The sequence below is a fragment of the Fomitopsis serialis genome (genome assembly GCF_022376445.1).
Source record: "Fomitopsis serialis strain Sig1Antser10 chromosome Unknown B0H18scaffold_1, whole genome shotgun sequence".
NCBI classification, from domain to species: domain Eukaryota; kingdom Fungi; phylum Basidiomycota; class Agaricomycetes; order Polyporales; family Fomitopsidaceae; genus Fomitopsis; species Fomitopsis serialis.
In genome coordinates, this window is record NW_025954961.1 from 66894 (window position 1) to 93821 (window position 26928).

The following is a 26928-nucleotide window of genomic DNA, read 5'->3' on the forward strand; positions in this document are numbered from 1 at the left end:
TGCCAGCCAGACAACATATGAGTCTGACTGATCATCTTTGTAAGTAGGACCGTCATGACCGAAGGGCCCCCGGCCAAGACATAAGTGGTCCAGGTCGTTCTTTAGTTGGTCACCCTCTCTGTAGGGTCATCGATAAATCGCTAGCGCGATCCCCAGCTCATCCATCATTGATCCACCGAGTTGGCGAGAGTGTAATGGCCATTGATCCGCTCAGATCCCACCAACAGGAAGTGTGAGGTCCAGATTAGGAAGGTCCTGTAGAACGCACCTGAGCACCGCACATCCACCAGTGAGAAGGTGTTTCCAATAATGCATAGAATGGTATCGTATTATCCCAACCAAGAGAGAGCACAGAACATACTTCACTGCCTTTAAGTTCCTTCGTCCGTCCCGCTGGCATTGCCGTTTGTCTTGGAGTTGGGCGAAGTCGTCCGACCCGTAACCGCGGCACCAGACGCCCTGTCCTTATTGGACAACAAGCTCTGGAAGAAGTTCTGCAGAACCTCGTGCTGCGTCTGACCACCTGTTGGGCTTGGCGAGCCAGCAGTAAGGTGGGTGACGGTGCGGTTGACCGAGAGTTTGAAGCGGAAAGAGGTACGGCAAGTGTCGATGGCGGAGGCCGACCGGACGTTCGACTCGAGAGTTTCCGACCAGCGTCCGGACCCGTGTTCGTGCCAAGAGAGCTCGATCCGCCACCTGCTACGCCCTCCATCTCTGTAAGAGCACGCTCGACGTTCGGCAAATTGAAGCTGCTGCTGCCCATGGGGCCAACAATACCTGCAGCGACATTGTCGGTGGGGTTCCGGAACGCTCCTCGAGGATCCCGATCTGGCTTCTTCGAATTCTCATCGTAGTTCTTCGCCAAGAATGCCTGCTCCGGTGTAGGGTTGTTGAAAGGAGGTAGCGGCGGAGGCTAAAGCGCCAAAACTGCGTCAGTAGCTGGAAATCCATCGCGGACGAATGCACACACCTTGGCACCCTGATCGGGCACAAGGGTAGCATACGTCTTCTTCGCTCCCGGCTCAGTCTCACCCTCATCGCGATCGAGATCACGTTCCCAAGCTTCTCCCCAGGTCTTCGCATCGAAACCGTCTCTGAGTACGCCGATCTTCCCCCAACTGTCCCATCCTGCAGGAACGACGATACGGTCTCGGTCGAGGGGGTTCGGTTTGTGTGGGAAGGGGAAAGGATTCCGGACGGGTGCTGGGGCTTCAGAGCCTGCCATCGTGGGTGACGGCGCTGGAGGCATGAAGAGAAGATGAAGGGCATACTGGCGCAAGACCTGTAGCGTGTCTGGGAGGGGTGTTGTATAGAACAAGCCCGCCCCATCTGAGCATTATGTCAGTCATCAGAGGCTGGAGTACCTTGAAGATGCACCTACATTTCAGGCAGATCGTCCGCAAAACCTGCATGATGCTGTCTGTCCGCTCCTCCCACTCTCCACCCTTTCCCTTCACCATACCACCCATCCCTGAGGTTCCAGGCCCGAGCACATCGTTATTCTCGTCGATGAGGTCGGCCTTTGTGCACGCTACAATAATCGGCACACCCGCCGAGTTATGTGTTAATGTGCCAGGCCCTAGTGGCAGCACGGTTCCGGACATGCTTGACGTCGCAGGTATTGTGTCTGCAGAGGGCTCCGTGTAGTGCTGCAAATATGCCTGTACTGGACCACACGGTCAGACTGTTAGTAGGTTGGGGTAGATGGGCTCACATCGTTCATGGTTCTCCTCACGCACTATCTCAAGCTCTCGTGCACCATCTCCTTTGGCCCATTCTCGAGCCACTCCAGCCATGTCTCCAGCTCCTCCACAAAGGTCCACGGCCGTGTCCAGTCAAGCACGACGAGCACCACTGTATGTGGTAGCGATGTCGGGGAGGGAGGAAATGAGGTAGTAGCGCGGTATGGGAGAGTGATGACGATGAGACAGTGTATACTGATAGTCGCGCCAGGTGTCTGAGCTCAACGATGCGTCAGTGAGCTCGAGAACTCGAGAAGGACCACAGATCTCGCTGGACTCACCTTCATCCGCATCGTCCTTCACATCAGCCCACTCATAGCCTAACGCAAGTCCGAACGGTGGTCTCCTTTATCTGCATCCACAGGTGGCTTCTTAAGCAGAGCAGAAACCAAGGTGGACTTTCCGGTGGAAGGTTGTCCGAGCACTAATACCTGTTTCGTTGGGAGTGAACGCGACTGCGAGACCGAATCGAGGATCGACGACCATAGGTCTTGGATAGGCGCATCTGGAGAAGATGGACGCGAACCGTCCATATCGTTGCGCACCTTGTCCGAAGGAACTATCCTCGCAGAACAAGCGGAAATGGTTCAGGGAGCGTGATGTACGAGCGCAGAGCCAAATTCGCGTTACAACCGAAGTGGCAGCTCTCTCTTTCAAACCCCGCAACGCGTCTCTTTCGACGCGCACACCATCCGCGACGGCGTACCTACAGCGATCTGCCTCATCCTCAGTCGTCCGACCTCCGACGTACTTCGAGGTCATCATGGCGGCTGCAGTGCCTGTTCCACGCCATACCCTCGAGGAATCACCCAATTCGCGGACCGTCAAGATGGGAGACTGGGAGATCACTGCGCGCACGAACCCCATCTCTAACGCAAATGAGCTCGATGCCTTGCAGGCGGCGGTCGGTGGCATACCGCTTCCCGAAATGACTTTCGGGAACAATGCACTAGAGCTTGTGCACAAAGCCAGCGGATGGACGTATGCCTTTGGCACGGAAGAGGCCCTGAAGGGTGTGAAGAACGGTGAGCTGGAGAGCGGAGATGGAGGTGTCAAAGTCGGCTACGCGGATGCGTGGCTGAAGAGCAGGTGCGTAAATCAACATCGCGATGTTGAAAGGATTCGCTCAATGGTCGGCAGAACAGGGCCGTCCTCTCAGCTTCCAATGCCCGAGACAGTTCCTACTAAGCCGTATGACTGGACGTACACGACGATCTACAGTGGTCACGTACTGCCCTCTTCGTCCATCACGGCCAAATGGGTACCTGCAGACCCCGAGAACGCGACGCACACCATCCCGCTGGCTGAGCTTACTCGCCATGACCCTATCCTCTTCTACGCCGAAATCCCGTTGTATGAAGATGAGCTGCACGATAACGGTTCATCTCACCTGCTTGTCCGAATAGTGAGTACGTCCTCATTTGGGCATGGTATTTCAATGTCCTCAACATCCAAGTCTAAAGCGTGTGATGCCGACATGTGTTTTCATCCTGTCGCGTTTACTCTCCGAGTGGATAACGTCCTCTTTCGGGCACACGATACTCGAATATATCACTCCTTCTCGTCTTCACCGCCTCTGGTGGTCCGAGAGACGAGTGGGTGGGAGGCACCATATGATTGGGTCAAGAAGGTGAGTGTCGACTCCTCATCTCGCCCCATTGCTTACATAGGGGTGTCACAGCGGCTGCCGAAGCGCGACGACTTGACGCCATTGACCGACCCAATGTGGATCGCAAAGATCCTCAGCGAGATGCCCGCAGAGGTTTCACAGCAAGCTGGGGCCGGCACGAAGTGGAAAGGGCTTGGTACCAGAACCGAGGTTGCCGTATTAAAATAGTACAGCGTAACTGAAGCAGGTGAGTGACACGCCTTGTCTTCTGACTACTGTCCGACGAATCAATTGGCGTTGGCAGTGCCTATTGTACGAACAAATATGTATTGTACTCCACATCAGCTTCCCTGCTCACTGCCTATGTATTATGAAGAAGCACTCCGTGATCGAGCTTCGAAGACGACTCCATGATCGGAGAACACGAAAGCCTGTAGTCAAGGTCTTCCTTTCTTCGCACAGTGCCCTACATGCAGTAGTATGGCGGTCAGCGCAAGGATTCAAAATTCAGGAACGTTCGGGAGCCTGATGTGAACTTGTTTACCCGTACGGCGGTCATATATCTATGGGACAACCCACGAAAACCCACACGAGCATGGGAGTGATAGAGGCCTGTCGTGGAAGTAGCTCTTGTAGTTGTCAGCTAGCTCCGTGATTGCCATCGATGTAAGGCAGTCAGTTGCTGGTATTCAGTCCAGTCTATTTACTGTAAGAAGCCTTCACGTGACGTAATGCAATGAGGTGCGGGCGCCTCGCGGTTTGGCGAGTCGCCGACTTCGAGCCGGATGAAGACCCTCCACCTCCACTTGACCTCGAACGCTCACCCTGCCTGACTACCAACCACCTTCCAGCGCAACTCCCTCCCTTACACATATTACACGGCGCGCATCATACATCTGTTGATCGGACTCGATATACCGGAGCCACCATGTCTACTGAAGTCATGTCCGGGTCTGCTACTCCTCCCCCTCACCAGCCCCCCATGTCACGCTCGAACTTCAAACCCAAGGGTATCCTAAAGAACGCTCCTCCAGTGAATCACACCCCTCAGCAGTGAGTGTCTATGTAGCATCGCCGTCTGTGTACGTGCTGATCGCTCTACATGTTGCTTAGCCTGCAATGGGATGAGGAAAATCTCGCGCTTACGGAGGCGCAGAAGGACAGCCAGATGAAGATCACGGAGCCAAAGACCCCGTATGTAAGGTACAACGCGGAGACAGATACAGTCGAGAGCGGTGAGCACTCATTACAATACTGCATGCGCAGTAAACCTCATATCTGGCGCAGACATCCCGGCTCTTGATCTCAATGGCAGAACCACGAGTCCCACCGTGCTATCCCCCGAGCGCGCCGCCTCACCAACGAGCAGCACCGGGGCAACAGGCGGTGGCTCTGCGCCTTCCTCCCGCCGCACATCCTTCTCCAGCGCTGGTCGCACCTCGACGCCATCAGGACGCCCCGACAGCGGGCGATCCAGCCGGAGCACCAGCTTCAACCTTCCCGATGACGCCCGTGAGACGATCAGACTGGATGGCCGACAGCCTGGGGATGAGATCGAGTTTGAGGAGATGGACGAAGAGAGTACGTCACCACGCCCATCCACAATTACACTGAATCTCATTGGATCCATATGTCAGCCGCCGCGAAGCACGCTGCGTTCGTCAGGGCCGTGGTAGGCACTATTCGAATGAGGCGGAAGCGATGAAGGTTCGTGCCGCCGCTCGATCATCGCTACATGTACCTCATGTTCCGGTCGATTTCAACAGATGGCTGCGAAGCTCATGGAGCAGGAGGATGAGGAAGACGAGGAGGCCTCTGTCGACCATAGCGTCGACGAAGACAGCCTGATGTCCGTTGATGAGGAAGGCCCGGCGAAGGTCAACGGGGTTGTCCACGGCTAAGATTGAACAGAGATACCACGCCTTTTGTAGCTAATGCTGAATGGAAACTTTCTGTAGCTTGCGTTGTAGGTTATGACTTCGAATACTCATCGGACGCTCCCGCTGGCCTTGTATCTGCTTTGTGTTCCATCAGACTAAAGTTTCTATGTCGTGTAATTATTCTCCCATATTTTGCGGTGTTCCTGCAGTGTGCTCCGTTTGTTAGGGTGGGGCTTCGGGGCGGTTCGGGAAGTTCTCCAGGCTTCGAGTTCGACTTCGCGTGCCTGTTCCCAAGGGCCGAAGCAAGACGCGTGTCATGTGATCCGTGTCTCATTAATTGACGCGTCGGATTGACTCGATCGCGTTCAGCAATTTGTTTTCCGCTTTCTTGCCCCGCACGCTCACTCGCCCGCCCGCATCTATCTCTTCACCCGTACCCTTCTCTCACCCACTGCAATGTCGGCCGGCAAGGGCGTCCTCCTCAAGGCGACACTATCGCAATGTCTTCCGCGACGAGATCAAGGCAACGCTCGCTGCGCGTCCGCGCGTGCCAAGCTCGTCGGCATCCTCGCGACGTCCGCGGCACCGAGCAATTCTATGCCGAGTTCACGCAGAAGCAATGCATCGCCCTCGGCGTCGAGTTCGTGCTGAAGCGGATCGGGCCGCGGCGGACCCGGCGCTGGGCGGAGGAGATGGGTGGAGGAGGCGATTATTGAGGCGAACGAGGACGAGAGCGTGGATGGGATCATGGTAGGCTGCGTACCTGTCCTTCATATCTGTACGCGAGTTCATGTAGATTGGTTCGGAATGAAGGTCTATACCCATCTTTGGTGTGCAGCAGGTTTGTCTGAGCTATACTGAGAAGGAACGATGAATTGAGAGGGTATCGTCTGTAGGATCATATCTTCAGCAGGTAAGCGAGACATCGAAGGCGTGGATTCGGCCTGCTTGAACGACTTGCAAGGTTGTGTCACCTTTAAAGACGTCGAGGGACTGCACTTCAAGTTCCATTATAACCTGTACCACAAGTGCGTGTCGTTAACATTTTACGAACAGAGCTACATGTCATATGCTCCGCAGCATCCGTTACCTGGACCCGAAGTCCTTGATCTCCTCAGTGCCTCCCACTTCCGCGCCTGAGCCCGCAGTCGAGGATCAGCCCCCGGCGGGCACGGTCAAATCCATTCTACCTTGCACACCCCTAGCTGTCGTCAAATGTCTGGAACACATCGGCGTGTATAACAAGATCCTTCCATATGGCGACCGCGCATACGGCAAACCGTTACGGTCATCAACCGGTAGGTCTTCCTACCAATGGGGCCTCTCATACCGCCAGCAATGCAAAGGGACTGACGAGACGCACGTAGGTCTGAGGTCGTTGGTCGCCCTCTAGCAGCACTTCTCGCAAATGATGGTGCGCGTGTCTACTCCGTCGACATCGACTAATCCAGGTGTGTACTCCACTCGCACTCGCATTCACCCAATTTATAAAAACCTTCACAGGAGTACACCAAACGCCCACAACAAAGCTCAGACGCACAGCGCCGCTTCCACCCGAGGCACGTTGTGCACCCCTGTACGCTTTCCCTCCAAGAGTGCCTCGCGCTCTCCGACGTCGTCGTCTCTGCCGTGCCCAGCGCAGAGTATAAGGTTAAGACTGCATGGCTCAAGGATGGCTGTGTCTGCGTGAACGTCGCCGCAGACAAGAACTTCGAGGCGGACGTGCGCGAGAAGGTGCGTCGGCGTGGCGGTGCGCCGCGTGTGCGCGGGTTGCTGATGGGTTGTGCTCGCTCAGGCATCGATGTATATGCCGACGATTGGCAAGGTCACGATCATGATGCTCCTCAGAAATCTGTGCGTGTGCTCACTGTCGTACATGTTGAGATGAGAAATTGATGCTACACATTTGCAGGTTGCGTCTCCAGCAATACGGCGAGTTGACAAAGGCATAACGTGCACGAGTGGTGCGAGCAAACGCGGTCAAAGATCCTAGATCTAGGAAGTACCTATGCGGCCGCTCACACGTTATGCGAGGCCTTGTATTACACCAAGTAAGTAGACGACGGGAAGAGTTGCGCATTATAGAGACGACAGTTTAGGTTAAACCGCCAGGGGCATTGCGATGATCGATAGATAATTAGCATGTATGTACGACCAAGTGCGAAAGGAAACCAGAGAAAGCAGCAGGAATGCAGAAACACTGTTACTTCTCCGTCCTGAACTGATTCGCATCGGGAGTCCTGATCTGCGGAATGTTGAACTGTGTCTCACTCGTCGGCGTGCACGAACCAGAGCGCGGCGTGTTGGGAGCAGAGGGCGTGCCTGCATGCGACGGATCTTCATCCTCGACCATGAAGCGCACGCGACGGCGGTGCAGCTGGTGTGAAGTCGTACGATCAGCGATGCTATCACGGGCTGCGCACTCGATCCGGCGCTCACCTGTGGCAACTTCGGAATGAGCACAAAGATGAGGGCGGTGAGGTTAATAGCGAACATCCATGGGTTGTACTCGGAGTAATGCGTGGAGGCGAGGAAGCTAGTCAGGATGTCAGCAGTGGCATTTTTTTTGGTAAGGAGCACTACGAAGGTGATAACGCACAGGAGGATGGGCACCACCATGAGCCACTTCTTCGCTGGGGTGTACTGGGCACCCTGGTCAATTTGCTCCCACAGAGTCAGCTCGTCATACACGCCACCATGCAGATCGGACTGGAAGGGTATCCCTGTGACCCAGTGGAACATCAGGTATGTCAACTGCGCGCCTGTTAGTGGGTGTGCTGCGGCCGGACACTGGTCGGACGACGTACGCTCAGATACGAGAGGTTGACCAGGAACCAGCTAATATCCTGTCTCATGCCCGGGAAAGTGTCGATGACCATTTTGCCCGCAAAAATGAGGGCGGGGTGGATCAGCCATGCACCTGTGTAGATTGTGTCAGTCGTTACGGAGAGCGGTGGCGGTGCGCCCGTACGGCAGATCGTCTGCAAAGTGCTCACCTTTGCGATTGACCCATTCCACGTTGACATTTTCGTACACTGCGGAGTCGAGCGCATCCTCCTGCGAGTTATCACCGACCTGTTCCACTTTGACGAGACTACTGCTGCGGGTGCGGGTGGGGATGCGGACGGAAAGGCCCTGCACGGGCTGAGGGATGGAGAGGTGGGCGAGGCATACTGCTTGCCATGGCGAGCGAGCGGGTACGTGCGAAGAGAGCGAGCGCGGTACACCGTGAAGTTCTGCGGAGGAGTCTTGCAGTTGCAGAGCAAGTCGTGGCGGCTCCGAGCAGAATAGGCGCCCACTATATGGGGGCCATGCGCGCTAATCGTTAGAGTGGCTACGCTACGCTTTGTTTCCGCCACGCCCAAGAACGAGAACCCACGCCGGCCAATGCGCCCGCGCATGCTCCTCCACTGGTGCACCCTTGAGCCTTCTGGCGACGGCAGCCTCGCCGCCATCCGCTTCTCCTCGCCCGTACGCGTTCAGTCCATTCGCATTTTCCCAAAGGACGCGCGTCCATTCGCGCAGCACCATGCCACAGTCAGGTCAGTCCATGCTGCAAGGCATAACGGCTACGCCGCTTACCTGCTACACAGTGAAACAGAGCCGCAGGCTTTTCTTCTTCACCTATACTTCAGTGCATATCGTGTTGCCAGGCCAGATAGCAAGGAGAAGCCAAAGCCGACCAATGCACTGGTCCCGACAACGCTCGCCTATGCAGGTGGGGAGATGGACTTTGCCGTCCCCATGGGCAATGAGGTGCGTTTTCTGTTGTATTTTGTGATGGCGGGAGTGCGCATACAGGCATCGGAGTGGTGCGCCATAGAGATAGACATTTGGTGACACTAGACGGCATTGTGCTATCGTGTAAGTCGATGCAACAAAGCTCTTGCGGTAGTGCTCCAGCATTGGTGGACTCGACGCGCATAATAGCGCAATTGCCATGTCTGTTGTTGCTTTATGCCTCTCGCTACCGCGCATAAGTTCATTCAAGCACTGCGTGCGCACTCCTCGCACCCGGGTGATATATATAACTGAATGTCTAACGAGCGATATCACAGTATGCCACGCGCTTGATCATAGTGAGGGGAAACTTCGAACGCGTCTCCATGGCTATTTATGGCGACGTTATGTCAGAGCTTCCGCCCCCACCCACAACATACGAACCGAAGCCTTTGCCAACCTTCGAGCCCGTTCAGATCTCACGAGCGCTAGACCCGTCTAACTCGCTAGATCCATCTGCACTCGCGCGGGAGCTGCTGAATCTCATTCCGGACGCTCCGCCCCTTCCACTCGCCATTCGGCTAGTCTTCTGCCTCAAGCCTCCAAGTGACGACTGGGATCTGCCCGAGTTTCCGTACATCTTCGCCGAACTTGACGCCGATGCGGGAGAAATTGACTTCGAGAAAGCCTCCGTTCTGACCACACGACCTGTCTCCGACGATGTCGAGGATGAGGTTCTCCTTCGGTTTGCAGAGAACATGGCGCAATCAGTGGGTGAGAAGGTAGATGTCGATTGTCCTTTCATGCTGTATGCATACTTAGTAACTTACCCTCGTCCAGAGTGATACTCAGGCCTTCCGCGTAGCTACTATTTGAGCAATGCCGCATCACAACATCCAAACATGGCCAAGTTTCTTGTGGTGAGCGCTTCGCTTTACGAACAGTCAAATGAACTCAGCGATATGCAGGACAAGCTGGATGTCTCTGCCGTCTTCGACTCGGCTAACATGGATGAAGGCACACTGATTCGGTTGCGCGACGCCGCAACTAACTCCGACATTGCTCGACACCTCAATAATGACTACTTCTTACAAACATTGTTGACAATCAGTAAAGACCCAAGTGCCGACGCCGAGACCAGGTCTGCAGCCACCAAGCTGATGGCGCGCGTACAAGGCTGGGTTATTCTAGAGGACACACTTTCCAACACCCAGGGTGACTTCGTCACCGCGGCCACGCTGCTCAAAGAGATAGGCACGGAGGAAGCAGCACTTGGCGTCTGGCTTGAGTCTATGGTCACGCATGAAGACGTTGCCGCGACACTGCGCGAGAACCCACCTATGCCTATCCCACTACCGCACCCGCCATATCTGTTCGGCAGCTTGAAGTCATCAATATCGCATGATGAGTTTGTGGCTTTTCTGAGGGCCGTTATTGGTGTTGCCGCAGTGCTGGCGGTGTATGCATTTGCGGATGCATGGCCACATACGCTTTGTCGGGAGCGTGCCCTTGCGATCATCCGATTGTGGCAGGGGGTAGATGGCTATCGGGAGGTGCGTCGGGCGGCTCGTGCGCCATTCGTGTGTTGTTACTCACTTGCTTCTAGATCGTAAACCATCTATTACTCTTGAAGCAGATGGTTTTCCGTCTCGACTGCATGATGGACAATGATCCTCCAAGACGAGCGGGTGTCGACGCCGAGCATATTCTGGTCAACCTCGCCAAGGACCCGCAGGCTATTCTGCAGCCTGACTTCATTGACTGTATCCTAGGCCTCAAACCTCCTCTCGCGTTCATCACAGAAGAAGAGCGGATGTCGATGAGACGAGCTGCCATCGTCGCCGACGATGGCCTGCCTGGCGCTGTCGATGAGCTCCTCCGCCCCATAGACCGCCCGCCCACGCTGAAGCATCTTCGTGCTATGCGGGTAGCGTTCGCTGTAATCGACGAGGAGTTGCGCAAGGACCGCGAGTACGACGTCCTCCAAGACTTCTGGCACGAAGGCTCCCGTGGGCTCGTCGGCCACCTCGTGGACATCTTTGGGCCCCTCGTGAACGAGATCAAAAGCCATTTCACCCTGAGTCCCCCAGCGCGGAAGTCGCAGGAGCTCATGAGCGGCCTGTTCCGCGTGGCAGACGAGTTGCTCAAGCTATTGTTGCGGCTCTTCCCGGCCTATCCCCTGCCCAGCCGCGTCGTGCGCGTCCTTACCGCAAGCGTAGCCGATCTCTTCGTCTGCACCGACGCAGCGGACATGCTCTATTCCCAGTCGAGCCCCACTTGCGTCGCCGCCGAGGAGGCGCGCCAGTCGTCCATTGACGTCGTGCGCATGCTCTCTGCTACCTCCTCACAGGAAGGCGTCAAGGTTGGCGCGGAAGTCGTCCTGAAGACCCTCCTCCGGCATGGCTTACACGTCGACAACCGGGACCCAGTCCATCATCTCCTCCAGGTCCTGTGCCTCATCGACTACCTCCTGCCGATGTCCGACGTCGGCGATGAGAATGAGGCGGGGTGGACGCAGCGCGTTGTACCGCTTATGATGCCGGACCTCTGGCGGTTCTGCAGGGTGCTCGACACGGAGAACAAGGTGCATTTTGTGAAACGACTGTGCAGCTGGATCGTGGTACCGTGGGCGTCGCGGAGTGGTTGATCAACGAGGAGCTGAAGAGTTTTGCACACTCTGAGGCTGCTGGAAGACCCTACCGTGCAGCTGCATGAACGCGTGGTGCGGCAATACCAAATCACGATGGCGCTGAGATTCCTGCTTGACCTCGCACAACCCTCTTCGACCTCGACCAGAATTTTGGTCGACTGCCTTGCTACGGGCCAAGATGCGAGTTCGATCTTGACGACCTGCCTACTGTCACTCCTTGACCAACGATTATCTATACCTGTTCTTACTGAACTAGTACAGACTGTTGCGACACAGTGGTCAAGGTTGGACACAGATCTTCGTGCAGCCCTCGCTATTGCATTGTTGCGTTTCGTAGGACCCGATGACGAACTGGATAAAGACTCCCTTGACGACGCCGTTGCCATCCTAACATCCACGACAATACCCGACAAATTCTTGGACATGCTTCACCAAGAACTCGATGCTGTTCTCGATCGCTATGGGAAGAACACGACCGGCTGGGACACAACATCATGTCAGTCCAGATGCCTCCCATTGCTAGATTGGCGCATCAATACATCGAAATCCGCTTCTGGGGTGACGACGTTGAGCATCACACCGTCAGCCTGGGCGGACTTCAGCGACCGCGTCCGCGAGGTCATCTCACATGAGCAGAGCGAACGTTGGGATTCTTTGAAAGAGAAAGTACACGTACAAGACATAATCCTCCCTAATCCACCGATACCTCTGCCGGAGTCCATCGAACTTCCCCTCCAAGATGTCGAAGACCTCCTGCAACCCAATATACCCGTACCGTCTACCCCGCCACGTAGGGCACTCAACCAGGATGTACTAGGGCTCGTGACGATCTCACCACCCGCCCTGATACGCTCGCCCGCGTCAACAGGGCTGACAAAAACATACAGTAACAACGATTTCAGGCAGCTACGGCAGACGCCCTCGGCGAGGCAGAACACAAGCCGGTTGCCGAGTATGCACGTAGACGTAGGTGTAGCGATGGTCGTTTGACCTTTAACCCTTCACGCTGATGGCGCGTTCGGGGGGCGCGTTTAGGAATTCGAGAATGCGGCGTCGACGTCGCCTACATTAGTAGCAGTGCCAGCAATGCCAGTGCCCGTGTCGATGAACATGCCGTTTGCCGCGGACGGCTTCCAGGTCCTCCCGCCGCCGTTTAACCCGATGTGAACAATGCGGAACGAAAGAGAGGATACACAAGCAGGAGAAGATGCAGATCTACACGACTGAGTGGCTACGGTAAAGACTAGAGCAGCTGACATACATGGACAGGGCAGGTAAGGTACGCGAGATACAGGGCCAGATTACGATTGATACGGGACGCGGCGGCGCGCGTTTGGTAGCGCGATGTGATCGGGGTAGCGGGGCAGAAGATCATCGTTCGAGCGGAAGTAGCGGTCCATCTCGGACGCATCAAATTCGGACACCGGCCGCGGCGACGACGACGGCGGGCCTGCAGCACCAGCGTCGCCAGCGCCCGGCGGCTGCGCGGGCCTGCCGCCAAGACGATACATGCGCTTCCGCTTGGCCCTGACAGGCTGTTTCTCGACGCTCGACACGGGCCCAATGGACGACGCATCACGGGGCGGGACGCTGCGGACGGTAAAGTGCTCGAGCGTGCGGGTGTACGGCGAGAGGGTGTGGTTCGAGTTGGAGAGTGTGGAGAGCTTCGAAATAGAGTTGTTGACCGTGGGGCGAAGGACGATTTTCGGGTCGTGGTCTGTAAAGTCGGAATCCATAGGAGAACTAGGCTGAAATCTATCTAGAGTGGACGAGGTGGCTGATAGCCGCCGCGGGCGTGGGGCGCGGATGCCTGCTTCGCCCTCGGATGGGGGCGGCGTCGGGACAGAGTGCGTCATGTCGCTAGAGAGACGGCTCGAGGGGCTTCCCGGGCGTAGCGGGGGAGAGCGATAGAGTGGTGGAACCGGAGGTAGGCTGGAGAATGACTGGCTCGCGTTCATGGTGTCTTCGCGCCAAGACTCCATACCCAGTCTTGACGGTGTCCTGCTGGTGAAGGGCGTCGTACCAGCAAAGTACGGATTGTAGTTGGGTCCATGGCGAGACGACGAAGGGATGCTCAAGGGTGGAGGTCGCACGGCAGGACGACTCGTGCTCGAGCGCACGCTTGGCGCAGGTCTTGACGGCCCTCCTGGCGGAGAGTCCCCCATTTGGGAGAGGATCTGCGACTGTGAATGGTACACCCGCGGACGGGTGATCGTGCCACCTCCAACGGCAGGGACAGTCTCGTACTCCATCTCGTCCTCGTCCTCAAGTTCTGGCTCTGCCACAGATGGCGGGGGATCGTAGTCTGAAAGAAAGTCGTCCCACTGGCCAGTCCCGAGCGATCCCGTCTCGTCCACGGAATCGTCGATGTCGCTCGGTTCCTCGGCGAGGTCTGCCAAACCCTTGCTTGGTGCGAAGAGACTCCGAAATCCGCTGAACACACTTTTCTTCGGTAGCCCCTCGGGACGTAGGCCGTATGTTGGGTCGAAGTTTTCAATGTCCGGGAACGAAGACGTCGCGCTATCGGGGGTCACGGTCGGCATCGGTGTCGTAGAGGCAGGCGAAGAGACAACAGATGGTGTTTGTCTGCGATTCGCACTGAAACTAGACACCACCGACGCCGTACGAGGACGCGCAGAAAAGTGGAGTGTCGCGGGCGATGACCGCGGCAGCAGACTCGGCTGCAGACCTACGGGCGGGAAGGACGGGGTGTACGAGGAGTAGTACGACGGCGCATTGGACATCGTCGACATCGAGTCGAGGTCGCGCTCGCGCTCGCGCTGCCGCTGGCGGACACTCGGGCTCGGACGCTTGGCGAGGTACGGCGCCTCGACCTTGGCCTTGACCCACTGCTGGCTGAGGCGATGTATGATGCCCGGCAGATCCTCCCTGAACATCTGGCGGAGCTGCCCCTCGATCTCGCGCTGGATGAACTTCTGGATGACGGCGATGGAGTCGAACGTGCTGTTGATGTCGACGTTCTGGAGCGGGTCCGTCTTGAAGACGAGGGTGATGCCCTTCTGGCGGGAGACGACGAGGACGACGTAGGAGTTGAGCTTGAAGCCGGAGAGGCGGAGGAGCATGGGGACGACGAGCGGCTGCTTGGCTGCGAGCATGCCTCTCGAGCCGCCCATGAGGTGGATATCGGGTTGTTTGTGGTTGAGTGGATTCGCCTGGGTAGCAGTCAACCGGACGGGTCGCGTTAGTAGGGCACGGGATGCGCACCTGGACCTTTGTCCGGAGGACTATGTGTGCATCGCCGGAGTAAGTGAGGCGGAAGATACCTCGGAACTGGTCCACAGTAAGCTCGCCGATGTCTCTAATCTCGAGTTCTGGTGGCTAAGGGGAGGTGCACGCGACGGCGCCGCAAATCAGCGCTCGGGGCGGGGAACGGAGTGCGGTGTAGACGGACTTGGGTACCCATCTCAAGCTCGACGACCTCTATCTTGTCGGCTATGACAGGTGGCTTGTTGCCCTTGTTGAGGGCGGCGGTGAGCATCTGGATGGCATCGGCGTGAAACTGGTCGGAGAAACGGGGCCACTTGAAGGTAAAGGACATCGGCGGCGACTCTGGCGAGGAGAGAGGAGAAATGGTGTGCAGAGCATGGGCGCAGGGTGGTGGGAGCTTGCTGACTCGCAGAAGGCCTTGAGTGAGAATTAAAGCGAGGCACGGCGAAGAAACATAGCGCACGGACGAAAGCGAAGAGAAAGTTGCGACCGTTTGCGACCGTTGTGCGACCGCTCGAAATCCGGCGCGCTCGCCTCCGCTGCCGCGCTCTTGCGTAGCCTGCGTGCTATCCACGTGCACCACTTGTCTCGCCGCGGCGCCGCGTCCAGCCCATGCCGCGGGTTCGAGGCTGCCTCGTGCATATTGAACGTCCAAGATTCAACAGGCCGACCGCACAACTGATACCGTTACTACAATACTTATTGATCGTCCGGTTCCGTTGCAAGTACATGTACACTATATTCTACATCCCCAGGCCCATCAGCGACTGAGTCAGTCTCTCTGCAGTCTCCTCCGGCTCCTGGCGCGACATCTCCGCGATACTCAACAATTTCTTCACACCGATGTTCAGCCTCGACGATGCGTCGTCGTCCGGCGCGTCCATGCTACCAAAGCCTGCTTGCTGCAGCATACCGATCGTCTGGCGGCGCTCGGTGTCGTTCGGGAATATCTCGAGTTCGTCGAGCACACGGACCACCGCGCGAAGGCTGGAAATCGGCGGGACGCGCAGCTCGGAGTCGAAGACTTCAGAGATGCCCAGGTCCGTAAGGACCGGCCGGAGAGATGACGTAGCAAGGATCAGCAAGCGGCGGCCCTTGGGCGGCCTCCGCGCGAGGAGCACGAGCAGGGTCTGCAGGACCGTGTTGGAGAACCGCGGCCCAATCGCGGTGAAGTCTGGCAGCGATATTAGCCAGACGAATCTCATTCGCAAGTCAGCTGGTGCTCACCTAGCAGTCGCTCGATGTTGTCGACAACAATGACACTGAGCGGGCTCTTGTAGCTATCGGCGAACACCTTGTGGATCGCCGCGACCTTTTGCGACTCCGAGAAGCCGACCATGCTGTCGGGCGTCAGCAGCTTCATGAACGGATATTGCGAGGCCTGGGCGATCGTCGCTGCCAACGCCGTCTTGCCGGAGCCCGGAGGCCGTGCAGGAGCACGCTGACAAGCGGCGTACGTGTAGATACCCGTACTTGGTCGACGAAGAGCTTGCCAGAGCGCAGATGTCCTGTGCAGACGTCATCAGCTTCCGAGTTGTATACAGGCAGATGAACACCACATCATGACAGACGAGAAGTGGATGATCCCGTTCTCGACAACCTGCTCGAGCTCCTCCTTCGACGCACCAAACGCCGGTTGCACCTCATCCAACGCATTCATGAAGTCATCTCGGTTCACCAGCAAGTCCTCGATATCATCCGAGATGCCCGCGAGCGTGCCGACTTTCACATGCCTGCTGAACGCGAAACTGGTTGCGCTCTTCACCAGGCCGTTAATCTCCGCACCCGAGAAGTTCTTCGTCAGCGCGGCGAGCTCGTCGAGGCTCACGTCCGGCGCCATCACGCCGTTCTGGCGCATCTTCGAGGTGTGGATGCTCAGGATCTGCAGCCGGCCCCTCTCGTCGGGCAGCGAGATCTCCATGTGCACTTCGAGACGGCCCGGACGGAGGAGCGCCTCGTCGATCATGTCGAGACGGTTCGTCATGCCGATGAGGAGGATGTTGTTCAATTGGTCAACACCGTCCATCTGGGAGCAGGCATGTCAGTCGCATATATAACCGGTCGAGTAGGTGACATACCTTCGAGAGCAGCTGGTTGACGACACTGTCGCCAACGCCGGTGCCGCCACCTGTCGACCCACGCTGCTTGCAGATAGCATCCAATTCATCAAAGATGATGATATGGAGGCCACTCTCGTCGCCCTTCGCCTTGTACTGGTGATATACGCACGTCAGTACCAGCCAGTGGGCCTCGCACAGAGATCACAAACCTCTTTCTCGGCATCCGCGAAAAGCTTTCGGATGTTCTCTTCCGAGGCACCGACGAACTTGTTGAGAATCTCAGGACCATTGACGATCTTCGGCTCGCGGGCATTGAGCATCTTGCCGATTTGCCTGGCCATTAGGGTCTTACCCGTTCCAGGTGGGCCGTGAAGGAGGATGCCTAATGGTCTTTCAATACTCATTGCTTCTTGCAAAGTTTCAAACTGACGCACCCTTGACGTGCGTGATGCCAAGCTTGTCTACGAGGGCAGGCGGGAACACGCGCGAGGCGAAGGCACGACGGAAGATCGCGCTAAACTCGGAGTCGAGACCACCAATACCCATGTCCTCGAACTTGAAGTTAGGAGCGAGAATGGCATTCGGGGGAGCCCTGTATCCCATGCATGTGAGCTTGCTAGATAACAGATGTGCAATTGACCGTACTTCTTTGCACTCGACTTGATCTTAATCGAGCTGTCGCTGGCCTTGATGAAAGTTATGTCTGTCTTCTCCATCACCACTCCGTGCGGATGGTGCGTATGGGCATGCTGTCCCTCCGTCGCTCCACCCTTCGAAGGAAGGTCCACCGCATGTAGGCCCTTCACGACCGCCTTCAAGTTCTGGCCGTGGAACTCGAACACGAGGATCTCGCCAACGGCGAGGACGATCCCGCTGAACGCCTTGATGAAGTTGCGCGCCATCTCATCCGCAGAGAACTGCTCGGCTCCCTCGTGCCCGCGGCGGAGGAAGCTGACTTCCATATCGACAGACTGGAGGTAGGGCGGCACGCTCATGGACTCGACGGTCACTTCGTCGCCGGTGAGCGAGAGCCCGATCCATTGCCGTTGGGTGGCGGAGGCACCAATCGTGCCCGGAGCGAGCTTGCCTGTGTTGTCGTGCCTAGTTTACCGGACAATCAGCTTGTTGGACTTGCAGGTCGCACTACAGGATAGAATGCTTGGCGAAGCGAGTGCTTACCGAGTCGTGAGCGGGAATTGCTGCTTGACCAGGACATGCTGTCCCTGGGAGAAGTCAGACGGGTGTACGATGAGGCAATTTGAAAGTGCCAATATATCGCTTGGTGCCGATGCTACACCGAAGCTGACAAACCGGTCAAGCATACATCGCACCGGATGAGACGGTCACTGCGCACCTTCCCCGGGTTTGCGCCCCAGGTCTGCGGGAGTCATATCCTCGCTTCTCTGCAGGTTCGTCATATCTAGGTGGTACTCTGTGCGGCCGTGCTGCAGGCTCCTGATCGCGGTAGCTCCCTCCCGGAGGGACACGAGAGTATGGGGCCTGCCCTGGTTGCGGGGTGTTGCTGCCTGAGCGGAAGAAGCTCATCGTTGCTAGCCAATGTTGCGGGGTATCCTCGCTATATCTCGAGCTCTATATGGCGGTGCGACGAGGTGTGCCGGCGTGCGAGGTGGTCGTCAAGCCGTGGTCGTGGCTGGGGATGGGCGGCTGTGGGCGCGCAGTGCACCGCGACGCATCTCAGATCGGAATCCTACTGCGCACGTGGTTCAGTATCTCGAGTTGGCCAGGTTAGGGTTGGTACGGAATTTGCAGATTCGAGATCTCCCACGGCTGCTTCACCCATACATCGACTCGACAAAATGCCACCAACAGACGCAGTGTCCGTGTTCGCGGAGGGCACATTCCAGGAGCAGGCAAGCAAACGCTCCAGCTTATATGTCTGCTTTGTACTCACCAGGGGACTGGTTAGGTTCGCGAGCTTGTGGACTACATTGCGCGCACTCGTCCCGAGGAGGAACGCCCGCTTTTTGTGCAGCCTTTCGCCGATCTTCTCGAAACCGCTGAAGGACAGAAGCCGATCGAGGAAGATGAGCCTCGACGGGCGAAAGTGTTCACTGCAGTGTTGGGAGAGGTGAAGGGCTTGGGAGATGGCTCAGACAAGGGTGCGCGGTCAATTACATGAATCACTTCAGCATATCCTGAACAGCGGGCATGCAGAGATTGAAGGATTCTTCAACCTCCTCTTCTCACATTTTGTCACTCTGCTTCCTCTCGATACTCCCGAGACCAAAGACCACCTAGCGGCCCTGCTTGAGACCGTCGCTGCTGCTGACCACCAAACATTTGTGAAGTACCGAATGTACGTCCCGTCTTCCTCAAATATGTACCACTCTCACTATATCGCGCGCAGACTCTCCAATATTGTCAACGCACTTCCTCGCCGATCGAGTCTACGGTTACCTGTTCACAACACCCTCCTTCAACTTGCCGGAGACCAGGACGAGATCGAACTTCTCAATCTCACTCGCTCAGACGTGGAGAAGTGGGTATCGGAATGGGATGTACCCTCAGAAGACAAGAGCAGCTTCCTGCAGCTCGTCTCTGCGTCCTTTGCCAAGTGCGGCCAACTGTGCGTCTGCCCAATTTGTTTCCGTCCATCAGTCCCCTGACCTCAACCCGCATTGGCATACGCAGTGCAACCGCATACGATTACACGCTTTCTTACGTCCGTTCTCTCCCCTCCGACTCACCTGCAGCACAAGCTGCTGCAGTCGACGCCATTGCTTCTGCCCTCCGCCTTCCCTCCCTCTTCGACTTCGATGCGCTCTTCCGGCTAGACGCCGTCGTCGCAGCCCAGAATCATGAGCTGTTCTCATTGCTGAGGATATTCATCAACGAGGGGCTATCCGAGTTCCAGGCTTGGGCGGATGGTCACGCAGATGCTTTCGCTAAATACAGTGAGTGTGATTGGTCGTAGAGCGTGTCCATTCGGAAGGTGCTAATAACGAGGTAGATCTCGACAAGGCTCTGCTTGAGCACAAGATTCGTCTACTTGCCCTGACCAGCCTTGCCTTCCAAAACATTGGGCGCGAGCTACCCTACTCCACCATCGCCTCCACAGTTCAGATTGAACCCTCGGCAGTCGAGCGGTGGGTTATCGACGGTGAGTATTACTCTACTCTTGCAACCCACCTATTTATCCACATCGTTCACAGTCATCCGTGCTGGCCTTGTCTCTGGTCGCCTCTCGCAAAAGACACAAATCCTCTACGTAACACGCGCAACCGCACGCTCCTTCGAGCGCCCACAATGGGAATTGCTCGAGCAGCGCCTGCACGCATGGAAAGCCGGCATCGCAAGCGTCCTCGACGTCGTCGCGGTAGCCCAGCGACGAGGCGGCGCGGAAGCCGTGACAAACGCGAACCCGGCCACCGAGGCACCCGCCGCAGCACCACAAACGGCTGCAGCTGCGGCTTGAAGCTGACTGTTGTAGTGCTAGGTATGGAAAAAGGGAAATGCTTCCCAAGTAGCTGTATCATGTTACTCTAGATGATGTGTAAGTGCTATAGGTGCTATGCTGTATTGTGGTACATATGCAATCTGGGGCTCGACGATACAGATGCGCGGTCAATGCTCCGCACGATGCGGTCTATATTTTGGTTGTGATGGCGCAAAGCAAAGTCCATAGTGCAACGGTAGATAGGTTGAGAGCATGCCCAAGCCGGTCACCACTCTCCGTCAAAGCCAATGAATCCTGCGTGACAAGTCGTCAGTCGTTAGTCGCCTGGCGGACCAATCGCGAAGGACTCACCGCTAAGCAAGAACACAGGGAAGAAGCGCTTCTTCTCCAGCTCCGAGCACCAGTTCCACGCACTCGTGAGCCGACCGTCGATGCAAGAGCCCGCATCGAAGTAGTTGCCCGCGCCCGAGCCGTCGAAGCCATGGCGGAAGAAGTCGCCAAGGATCTCTCTGCAGCAGTTGTCCACGCTACCGAACTCGTCGTCGAAGTAGGACCGGAGCGCAGGGCTGCTCTCTGCGAGCTTGGGGATTTGCTGGAGGGTGTTGCAGATAGGGAGAAGGATGCGATAGATTTGGGAGTACTTGTCTTCGCATAAAGGTCAACAATGCGTCCCTTATCGCTAAAGAGAATGAATTGAATGCTCACCAATGAACATGAGCGCATTCGGCACGTTGTGGTCACCCATGTGGATAACCGACGAGCCGACCCACGACCCGATGCTCTTCTGTGCACGATTGAGGATGACGTGCATCATGCGCGAGGTTTTGGGTGCAGCTTGTACACGGTTCAGGCCTTGACCCGTGTCGCGCAGGCGGTATGGCGCATTTTCTGATAGCAGGTCCTGCTCGGCGAGCGACCAGAGGCGGAACATGTCTACACACAGCTTAGTCCCGGAAAGTACCGCTGAATGGCCTTGATAGGATACGGACCATGCAGAACCTCGCGCCAGAGCGTCAGGCTTTGAATTACATAGGCATACTGCTTCGAGTGATCGTGCGTGAGGCGCGCCCCGCCCTTTCCGCTCCTGATCGCCAGGCTGCTCTTCGGGTCCTTCGCGTTGTTCGGGCTGAAGTACTTCTTGAGGTACGTGATCATCTTGTCGCATGGATCGCGGTTGGTACGCAAGAACGCGTGGTTGTCACCGATACTGTACAAGCACTGGCGGATCTGCTCCTGGCTGAGCCCTTCCCGAACGTACTTCGCCGAGAGCGACTCGATGGCGCGTTCTTTGGACTTGATGTCCTTCTGGATCTCTCGTCTTGTACGGCCCTCGGAGTATATCTCTTTGGTTGCGGTCGCGACGAGGTCGTCGCGCAGGAGATCGACTGCATCGTGCTCCTCTAGGATAGCATAGACGGTCTTGATGGGCTTGACACATGTGAAGCCAAGGAGGTCCTTGACATCGGGCGTTTGGCTGTCCTACACACATGACGGGCGGGTTTTACACAGACCAAGATTCAGAAGACAGAGACAAGCTAACCTGCAGGAGATACATCAGCTTTCCGTATGTGGCCCTCATCTTGTCTGGGCTCATGATTTATGACGGCGGCCCAACTCAAAGATCTGCTGGTAGAACTCTTCATTGGCGGCAAAGTCGCGGTCCTGGAAGAGCTCCTGGCCCTGTTTGTAGTCCGCCGACAGAACCAGTCCAGACATGATGGCGCATAGCTCGCGAATTTGGTGCACGATCCGCTTCGCCTTCGAGAGGCCGAAACCAAGGGTATCAATTTTGTCCGTGTACTCTGACACGTTGAGTGCGGCTTCCAGCAGCCGGAGGTACTTGCGCTCGCCCAGGGTTAAACGCACGGGAATGAACTTCGCCCTGTCGACGAACCACTCGCCAACCGTAGCTTCATCTGCGAGAGTACTCTTCTCCGCGGCTGCTGCCGCGATATCCTCCAGTTCGTCATCGGAGTCGTCATCAACATGCATCTATGTAGCGCGTTATTATGTTTCGTTGAAGGTGGCGTGCTCATGAACATGTACTACTTACTGCATCTCCGTTCGAACCCTGCGTACCCGGGGCTGGGACGGCAGTCTCGCCTGGTTCACCTTCTTGCAGCTTCGCCTTCTTCTCGCTCCGCACACTCTGTAGAGGCTTTGTCGCATGGCGTTTGCGTGACCCTTTGCGATGTTGCGCAGCGAAACAGACTTCACAAAATTCGTCGTTGCATGTCTCGCAGAAAAGCTGTGCAGGCTGGTCTAAAGGACATTTGCACATCCCGTTCGTTCGACTGCAGCCGACTACTCACCCTCGCACTCGATGCAGAAGCCCTGGGCAACCACACTCTCCGTAAGGCCCTCCTCCGTCGGAGCTTCGTCCTTGGACACCGAGTGCTCTAGGTTGTCGTGTTCTCCGTTCAGGATGCCGTCGAGAGAGAGGCCGTGGCCATTGGTCTTTGAGTGCGACTGGTCCTGCCCCATGGTCTCGTCTTCTGCCATTTTGGTCTGGAGCAGCACCTATCTAGTCTGCTCTCCGGCTCGATGGTGATGCAGGGTCTAAGAAGGAAGTGGCGGGTACACGTGTGCCTCCGCCTGCCACATAACAGCGCTCTGGGGATGGATGTCTTTGTCAAGTGTTTGTCATTGAAGATGATGCTGCAGAGACGGCCACTCTGGTCCTGACAATAGTAAAACGAGACGCAGGCCCAGGTAGTCGCGCGATGAGCACAGAGCGTCTTGCACAAGTTCACGCCAGTCGGCGTACTGCTCACGCTCACGATGCCAGCCAAGGCAACGCGACGTTGAAAACATACAACTTACACCTAGGTACCACTCCAATTGGATCGTATTCGCAGGAGTGCAACGACGAGACGGTCTCACAATACCGCAGCGGCAACGATGTTATCAAATGATGTACATGTGCACAACCTCGGCGCAGGAAGTTCAATGAAGCTGTGACCAATGCTATATATCCGCTGTTTGCAGCTCTGAAGCTACATCTGATATCGCTTCCAGTCGTGATATGTGAAGCGTTGGCAGCCTGTGTTGCATACCTCGCGTCGACTGATCGGTTGTGCAGCCAACGACACACTCCTGTGACCACAGAAGGTGCAGTGTATGATGCGGATGTCCGAGCAATCGCACAGGCTCACTTCCGCATCCTCTTTTTGAAGCGTTCCATAACCTGTACGGAACGCATAAGAATTGACTCATAAATAGGCATCATTATGTACCATTTCGTCCGTGGCCATCTGCGGCCGGTCATTTCTTGGTGGACGTGGTTCATGGTCTTCCGGCAGCAAGCCCATAGCTTCAAGCTTTGCGTCCCGAATGATGTCCGCATCAGACTTCGCTTTGAGGTTAGGTCGGTAGACTATCGTGATATGTCAGCACTGCTCAGCGACACGATTGGCAGACACGTACAGCGAGAGGCGGCAAGATGTTCTTCGTCGTTGCCCGCCTTTTTTGGTCGGTCTTTGCGTTCCTCCGTCAGTATTCGCTTTGCCTTCTCGGTGTCTTCGATGTTCTTCAACCGAGTACTGTTATGAACGTAGTAAGATACGGTAGTAACCTGACAAAGAGCATCGCTTACTCCATCCCAAGGTCCACTTCCGGTATAGCCGTTAGCATCGCTAAGCTGTTTGTGACGCTCCCCTCATCCTGCTCCTTCTCCTGCTTCAACTTGTATATGTCGAACAGTTCCGCATATGGATCCCGTGGCCCCTCGTCTTTCTGTGGTTCGTTCGAGGTACCTCGCCGAGCCTTCATGTTCTCCTCGATGTAAGCCATCCTGCAGAGTGTTAGCGGGTAGCACAGGAGTGTGTCAAACAGCGATTCGACGTACATATGCTTATCCACGTCGAGCACATTGGTCTGCTGCGTGAAGTTGTTCGTTCGTACGACCCTCCTCGCTTTCGCCTCTGCGTCTGCTTCTTCGCTAAATGAATACAGTCAGTGCCTATCGAGACTGCTGCACCAGAGATAGCACGTACTCCTCCTCGTCCTCCTTACTCGAACTGCCCTTCTTCAAGCCCCCGACCTCCTCCTCGCCCTCCCGTGGTCTCTTCTTTTTTTTCTTCGCATCACCCTTAACAAGTGTCTGGGTATCGATGCCCTCTCTCGCTCGCCTGAGCTTCCGAAGCTCGATGAGGTCTGCTAGCCTGCGGAGGAGAATACAGACATTGGTCAATCCCCCAGGACTGAGTAAACATGGAAGACCACCCAGAGGACCTACTCTAGCTTGTCTTGCGCTTCTTCCTCGGGTTCTTGCGTGTCTTCAACTTCAATAGGCTTCTGGCGGAGATGAGGTCTGGGTGCAGCGCGTTTCCTGATCATGGTGTTCTGGTAGGTCACAAAGGCTCAATGACGCGGAAGCGCCCATTGCATCGCACACAGTTATCAGCGATACCAAAGATGGATCATAGCAACAATTAAGAGTAGATTTTCATAAGACGTACGCATTGGAGGCAGTACGCAAATGCACAAGCGTTTTACATACACAAGCGGGAGCAATAGGCGGCAATGCAATGTATACATGAAGACTCGGAGACATATACGATTAGTCCATGGAACCGGCAACCTATGAAGACGGGACCTTGCGCCTATTGCCAAAGATTTTCGCGCGCTTCCACTGGATCAGGTATGGGTGTCGCCGACCGAGGGGTGGGTAGCTGCGAGGTACTCCCTTCCTCCGGCTCCCCCTGCACGCCCATAAGGCTTACAAACATTTCTCGAGCGACGTCGCCCACATCAGGTCTGGTATCCCGTAGCATATTGACCATGGAAGTAGTCGACGGAAGGCGCAGATCGGAACGAGGAGGCGAGGATAGCCTGTATTCATGCCTCTCAGGTACATCGAGAGGCGCCGGAGAGGCGTACCGAGAGAGAAGGGTTTCAGGTGGGCGTACACCCCCACGCCGGAGACGAGGAGCAATGACCTGACGTCTTGCCTCGTTGATGTCCGATATACTCGACCGGCGAGTCGTGTGAGAGTTGGCCTCGTCTGCAGGTGCAGTCGACTGACCAGCCGTCAGTGCAAACCAGGTCTGCGACGAGCTTGGTCCACTGGACGACGGAGAGGCAGCACTGGGCAGATCTGCATTGCTGTCTGAGGGTTCCTCAGAGGTGTCTGCAGCCCAAGGAAGGCTCCCTGCGACTTCTGGCCGAGAGAGGTAATGAGCAGGCACGACGGCTCGAGTGTGAACACTAGAGGTCGATGCCAGAGGGGGCTGCCCGTCCCGCAGTGAGCCACCTCTGCTGAGCCTAAACCGCCAAGTCCCATCGGTAGATTCTTCCGGTTCAGCTCTTACTTGCGGCTGGTCTTGCGAGGTTTGTCGCATAGACGACCGACGACGCGACGTGAACTCGTTGAAGTCAACAGTGCGCGAACGCGCTGGGCGACGTATTGAATCGCTCCTGGACAAACTTGCGCCGATACCCGTGCCATGTGAACGCGATCCTGAGCGGTGGGACAAAGACCGTAAAGGCGGGGAGATAGATCGAGGACTGATGGGCAGGACAATTGGTTCCCCTACGTCGGAGTCCCCCGTAGCTAGTGGTGTCGCATTGGAAGGCCTCAGTCTGTCCAGAAGTTGAGGGGACCGGCCATACGAAGGCGCAACATACGAAGTAGGTACGTACGCCTCATACAACTCGGTGTTGAGACGGGCGCCCTCGCCGTCCCAGAGTGCGTCAGCATGCTGCGAGTCACGAGCATCCGCAGGTTCGTCTTCCTCGTCTGTGATCTCGGCCACTATATCGGTGACAGTATACCCAGACCTGAAGCGACCATTGTGTCGACGACTGGAGTAAACGTGTAGTGGAGCCGCTTGCATTCGAAGCGACTTTGCCGTATGCTCAGAGATAAGTCGGCGGTCGAGAAAGCTAGTCCGAGTACGTCGGTCGGCCATTTCCTGTGGGAATGCACAAGTTGTGAGTAGTTCAAGAAATAGAACAACAGAAAACGAAGACGCGTAATTGGGGGCACGTATAGGCTGACAGCTGCATCCATTGTACTACAGGACCGCAACTCACGGGTAGCCCCACCTCGAACTCTGGCCTCACGCGTCGACGAGGTGATGGAACAGAGGGACCTAGTGATCACCACGAAGCCCGCCGAGACCGTCCAAAATACGTTCCCAACGCATCTTATCCTCGAACAAGAAGTTCCGATCGTATCCAAGTGAAAAATGTACGAACCTTGACAAGGACATCGACCAGCGTTGCTGTGAAAGAATCGCCCTCATCCAGTTCTTCCACGAAGGTCTCATAGCTGATTGGAGGTTCGCCGCTTTCCCGATTGATTCGCTTGACGGCCCCAGTTCTGCGAGGTGATACATAAGCACCACTGGTAGGGCCCGAGGTGCACGGCCCGGTTACTTACACCAGATTCTTCATTTTGGTTTGCAGTACCTCGTCATGGTGACCTAGTGTCCTGCACGAGGATGGTTACATATTATTTTATGTTTTTATAGAGAAAGACGAACCATTTGCCCATAGCTGGACGTCGCGGGCGACTGCAGAGAAGGCGGTGGTTATGTAGACGGCGGGCGGTGGTGGGACCAGTCCAAGAGACGAGAAGCGTGATGATGCAAGCGCCCGCGAGACAAGATTTGTTTA

General features: G+C 56.3%; 12 protein-coding genes across 12 annotated transcripts; 5 read left to right on the top strand and 7 right to left on the bottom strand.

Moving 5' to 3' along the window:
• Positions 1-244: 244 nt before the first annotated feature.
• On the bottom strand, positions 245-2347 carry B0H18DRAFT_965113 (dynein light intermediate chain). Its single transcript, XM_048043234.1, has 6 exons — positions 2068-2347; positions 1715-1777; positions 1382-1666; positions 971-1329; positions 561-913; positions 245-531 (listed from the first exon to the last, which is right to left on the bottom strand). The coding sequence occupies exons 1-6, from the start codon at positions 2273-2275 to the stop codon at positions 372-374; spliced, it is 1428 nt and encodes a 475-aa protein (XP_047900836.1). The 5' UTR covers positions 2276-2347; the 3' UTR covers positions 245-371.
• A 158-nt stretch (positions 2348-2505) lies between these two features.
• Positions 2506-3579, top strand: B0H18DRAFT_1080822 (type 2A phosphatase activator TIP41; the record flags this gene model as incomplete). The annotated part of the gene is made up of 4 exons (XM_048031285.1): positions 2506-2831; positions 2883-3147; positions 3199-3372; positions 3424-3579. 4 exons carry the CDS (start codon positions 2506-2508, stop codon positions 3577-3579), a joined length of 921 nt encoding a protein of 306 aa, XP_047900837.1.
• A 554-nt stretch (positions 3580-4133) lies between these two features.
• Positions 4134-5488, top strand: B0H18DRAFT_965121 (uncharacterized protein). The gene is made up of 5 exons (XM_048043235.1): positions 4134-4404; positions 4465-4586; positions 4639-4932; positions 5000-5058; positions 5118-5488. Exons 1-5 carry the CDS (start codon positions 4280-4282, stop codon positions 5250-5252), a joined length of 735 nt encoding a protein of 244 aa, XP_047900838.1. The 5' UTR covers positions 4134-4279; the 3' UTR covers positions 5253-5488.
• A 199-nt stretch (positions 5489-5687) lies between these two features.
• B0H18DRAFT_1080824 (uncharacterized protein) lies at positions 5688-7119 on the top strand (the record flags this gene model as incomplete). Its single annotated transcript, XM_048031286.1, has 7 exons — positions 5688-5789; positions 5822-5927; positions 6196-6259; positions 6312-6512; positions 6599-6662; positions 6735-6965; positions 7027-7119. 7 exons carry the CDS (start codon positions 5688-5690, stop codon positions 7117-7119), a joined length of 861 nt encoding a protein of 286 aa, XP_047900839.1.
• B0H18DRAFT_781 (Orm1 type endoplasmic reticulum protein) lies at positions 7090-8490 on the bottom strand. Its single transcript, XM_048039246.1, has 5 exons — positions 8413-8490; positions 8228-8366; positions 8039-8151; positions 7671-7985; positions 7090-7608 (listed from the first exon to the last, which is right to left on the bottom strand). The coding sequence occupies exons 1-5, from the start codon at positions 8413-8415 to the stop codon at positions 7435-7437; spliced, it is 744 nt and encodes a 247-aa protein (XP_047900840.1). The 5' UTR covers positions 8416-8490; the 3' UTR covers positions 7090-7434.
• Positions 8491-8630: 140 nt separating this feature from the next.
• Positions 8631-12591, top strand: B0H18DRAFT_1080825 (uncharacterized protein; the record flags this gene model as incomplete). Its single annotated transcript, XM_048031287.1, has 10 exons — positions 8631-8773; positions 8825-8987; positions 9290-9792; positions 9817-9871; positions 9920-10504; positions 10558-11535; positions 11562-11616; positions 11645-11856; positions 11878-12182; positions 12204-12591. 10 exons carry the CDS (start codon positions 8631-8633, stop codon positions 12589-12591), a joined length of 3387 nt encoding a protein of 1128 aa, XP_047900841.1.
• Positions 12592-12902: 311 nt separating this feature from the next.
• Positions 12903-15160, bottom strand: B0H18DRAFT_866522 (uncharacterized protein; the record flags this gene model as incomplete). The annotated part of the gene is made up of 3 exons (XM_048039787.1): positions 12903-14774; positions 14827-14940; positions 15014-15160. The coding sequence occupies 3 exons, from the start codon at positions 15158-15160 to the stop codon at positions 12903-12905; spliced, it is 2133 nt and encodes a 710-aa protein (XP_047900842.1).
• Positions 15161-15460: 300 nt separating this feature from the next.
• Positions 15461-18557, bottom strand: B0H18DRAFT_853 (vesicular-fusion protein SEC18). Its single transcript, XM_048039620.1, has 9 exons — positions 18244-18557; positions 18069-18191; positions 17535-17990; positions 17324-17481; positions 17099-17271; positions 16908-17042; positions 16389-16855; positions 16057-16337; positions 15461-16003 (listed from the first exon to the last, which is right to left on the bottom strand). Exons 1-9 carry the CDS (start codon positions 18432-18434, stop codon positions 15573-15575), a joined length of 2415 nt encoding a protein of 804 aa, XP_047900843.1. The 5' UTR covers positions 18435-18557; the 3' UTR covers positions 15461-15572.
• Positions 18558-18673: 116 nt separating this feature from the next.
• Positions 18674-20325, top strand: B0H18DRAFT_1090911 (PCI-domain-containing protein; the record flags this gene model as incomplete). Its single annotated transcript, XM_048032273.1, has 7 exons — positions 18674-18760; positions 18817-19009; positions 19065-19206; positions 19258-19476; positions 19542-19804; positions 19861-20010; positions 20063-20325. The coding sequence occupies exons 1-7, from the start codon at positions 18707-18709 to the stop codon at positions 20323-20325; spliced, it is 1284 nt and encodes a 427-aa protein (XP_047900844.1). The 5' UTR covers positions 18674-18706.
• Positions 20326-20572: 247 nt separating this feature from the next.
• On the bottom strand, positions 20573-22809 carry B0H18DRAFT_1080830 (uncharacterized protein; the record flags this gene model as incomplete). The annotated part of the gene is made up of 8 exons (XM_048031288.1): positions 20573-20601; positions 20659-20952; positions 21013-21240; positions 21297-21786; positions 21848-21891; positions 21912-22299; positions 22361-22601; positions 22628-22809. 8 exons carry the CDS (start codon positions 22807-22809, stop codon positions 20573-20575), a joined length of 1896 nt encoding a protein of 631 aa, XP_047900845.1.
• A 328-nt stretch (positions 22810-23137) lies between these two features.
• Positions 23138-24727, bottom strand: B0H18DRAFT_965148 (hepatocellular carcinoma-associated antigen 59-domain-containing protein). The gene is made up of 7 exons (XM_048043236.1): positions 24545-24727; positions 24303-24470; positions 24155-24247; positions 23903-24100; positions 23734-23849; positions 23544-23683; positions 23138-23494 (listed from the first exon to the last, which is right to left on the bottom strand). Exons 1-7 carry the CDS (start codon positions 24643-24645, stop codon positions 23459-23461), a joined length of 852 nt encoding a protein of 283 aa, XP_047900846.1. The 5' UTR covers positions 24646-24727; the 3' UTR covers positions 23138-23458.
• On the bottom strand, positions 24707-26884 carry B0H18DRAFT_934 (uncharacterized protein). Its single transcript, XM_048041768.1, has 5 exons — positions 26796-26884; positions 26693-26743; positions 26509-26632; positions 25189-26222; positions 24707-25065 (listed from the first exon to the last, which is right to left on the bottom strand). Exons 1-5 carry the CDS (start codon positions 26804-26806, stop codon positions 24912-24914), a joined length of 1374 nt encoding a protein of 457 aa, XP_047900847.1. The 5' UTR covers positions 26807-26884; the 3' UTR covers positions 24707-24911.
• Positions 26885-26928: the final 44 nt, after the last annotated feature.

Excerpts from the sequence above, each read along its gene's own strand:
- B0H18DRAFT_965113 (XM_048043234.1), bottom strand. The coding sequence starts at position 2,275 with ATGGACGGTTCGCGTCCATCTTCTCCAGATGCGCCTATCCAAGACCTA. Across the intron at positions 1,778-2,067 it reads AGACCACCGTTCGGACTTGC|AATGGGCCAAAGGAGATGGT; the intron begins GTTAGGCTATGA and ends GAGTGGCTCGAG. Across the intron at positions 1,667-1,714 it reads TGAGGAGAACCATGAACGAT|TACAGGCATATTTGCAGCAC; the intron begins GTGAGCCCATCT and ends CGTGTGGTCCAG.
- B0H18DRAFT_965121 (XM_048043235.1), top strand. The coding sequence starts at position 4,280 with ATGTCTACTGAAGTCATGTCCGGGTCTGCTACTCCTCCCCCTCACCAG. Across the intron at positions 4,405-4,464 it reads GTGAATCACACCCCTCAGCA|CCTGCAATGGGATGAGGAAA; the intron begins GTGAGTGTCTAT and ends CATGTTGCTTAG. Across the intron at positions 4,933-4,999 it reads TGAGGAGATGGACGAAGAGA|CACGCTGCGTTCGTCAGGGC; the intron begins GTACGTCACCAC and ends GCCGCCGCGAAG.
- B0H18DRAFT_781 (XM_048039246.1), bottom strand. Across the intron at positions 7,986-8,038 it reads TCAACCTCTCGTATCTGAGC|TTGACATACCTGATGTTCCA; the intron begins GTACGTCGTCCG and ends ACAGGCGCGCAG. Across the intron at positions 7,609-7,670 it reads TCATTCCGAAGTTGCCACAG|CTGCACCGCCGTCGCGTGCG; the intron begins GTGAGCGCCGGA and ends ACTTCACACCAG.
- B0H18DRAFT_853 (XM_048039620.1), bottom strand. The coding sequence starts at position 18,434 with ATGAGCTTCTTCCGCTCAGGCAGCAACACCCCGCAACCAGGGCAGGCC. Across the intron at positions 18,192-18,243 it reads GGGGCGCAAACCCGGGGAAG|CTTCGGTGTAGCATCGGCAC; the intron begins GTGCGCAGTGAC and ends CCGGTTTGTCAG. Across the intron at positions 17,482-17,534 it reads ATCAAGTCGAGTGCAAAGAA|GGCTCCCCCGAATGCCATTC; the intron begins GTACGGTCAATT and ends CATGGGATACAG.
- B0H18DRAFT_965148 (XM_048043236.1), bottom strand. The coding sequence starts at position 24,645 with ATGATCAGGAAACGCGCTGCACCCAGACCTCATCTCCGCCAGAAGCCT. Across the intron at positions 24,471-24,544 it reads GAAGCGCAAGACAAGCTAGA|GCTAGCAGACCTCATCGAGC; the intron begins GTAGGTCCTCTG and ends TCTCCTCCGCAG. Across the intron at positions 23,850-23,902 it reads GAAGTGGACCTTGGGATGGA|TACTCGGTTGAAGAACATCG; the intron begins GTAAGCGATGCT and ends CGTTCATAACAG.
- B0H18DRAFT_934 (XM_048041768.1), bottom strand. Across the intron at positions 26,633-26,692 it reads ACCAAAATGAAGAATCTGGT|AACTGGGGCCGTCAAGCGAA; the intron begins GTAAGTAACCGG and ends ATCACCTCGCAG. Across the intron at positions 25,066-25,188 it reads CCTGAAACCCTTCTCTCTCG|ACCTGATGTGGGCGACGTCG; the intron begins GTACGCCTCTCC and ends ACGGGATACCAG.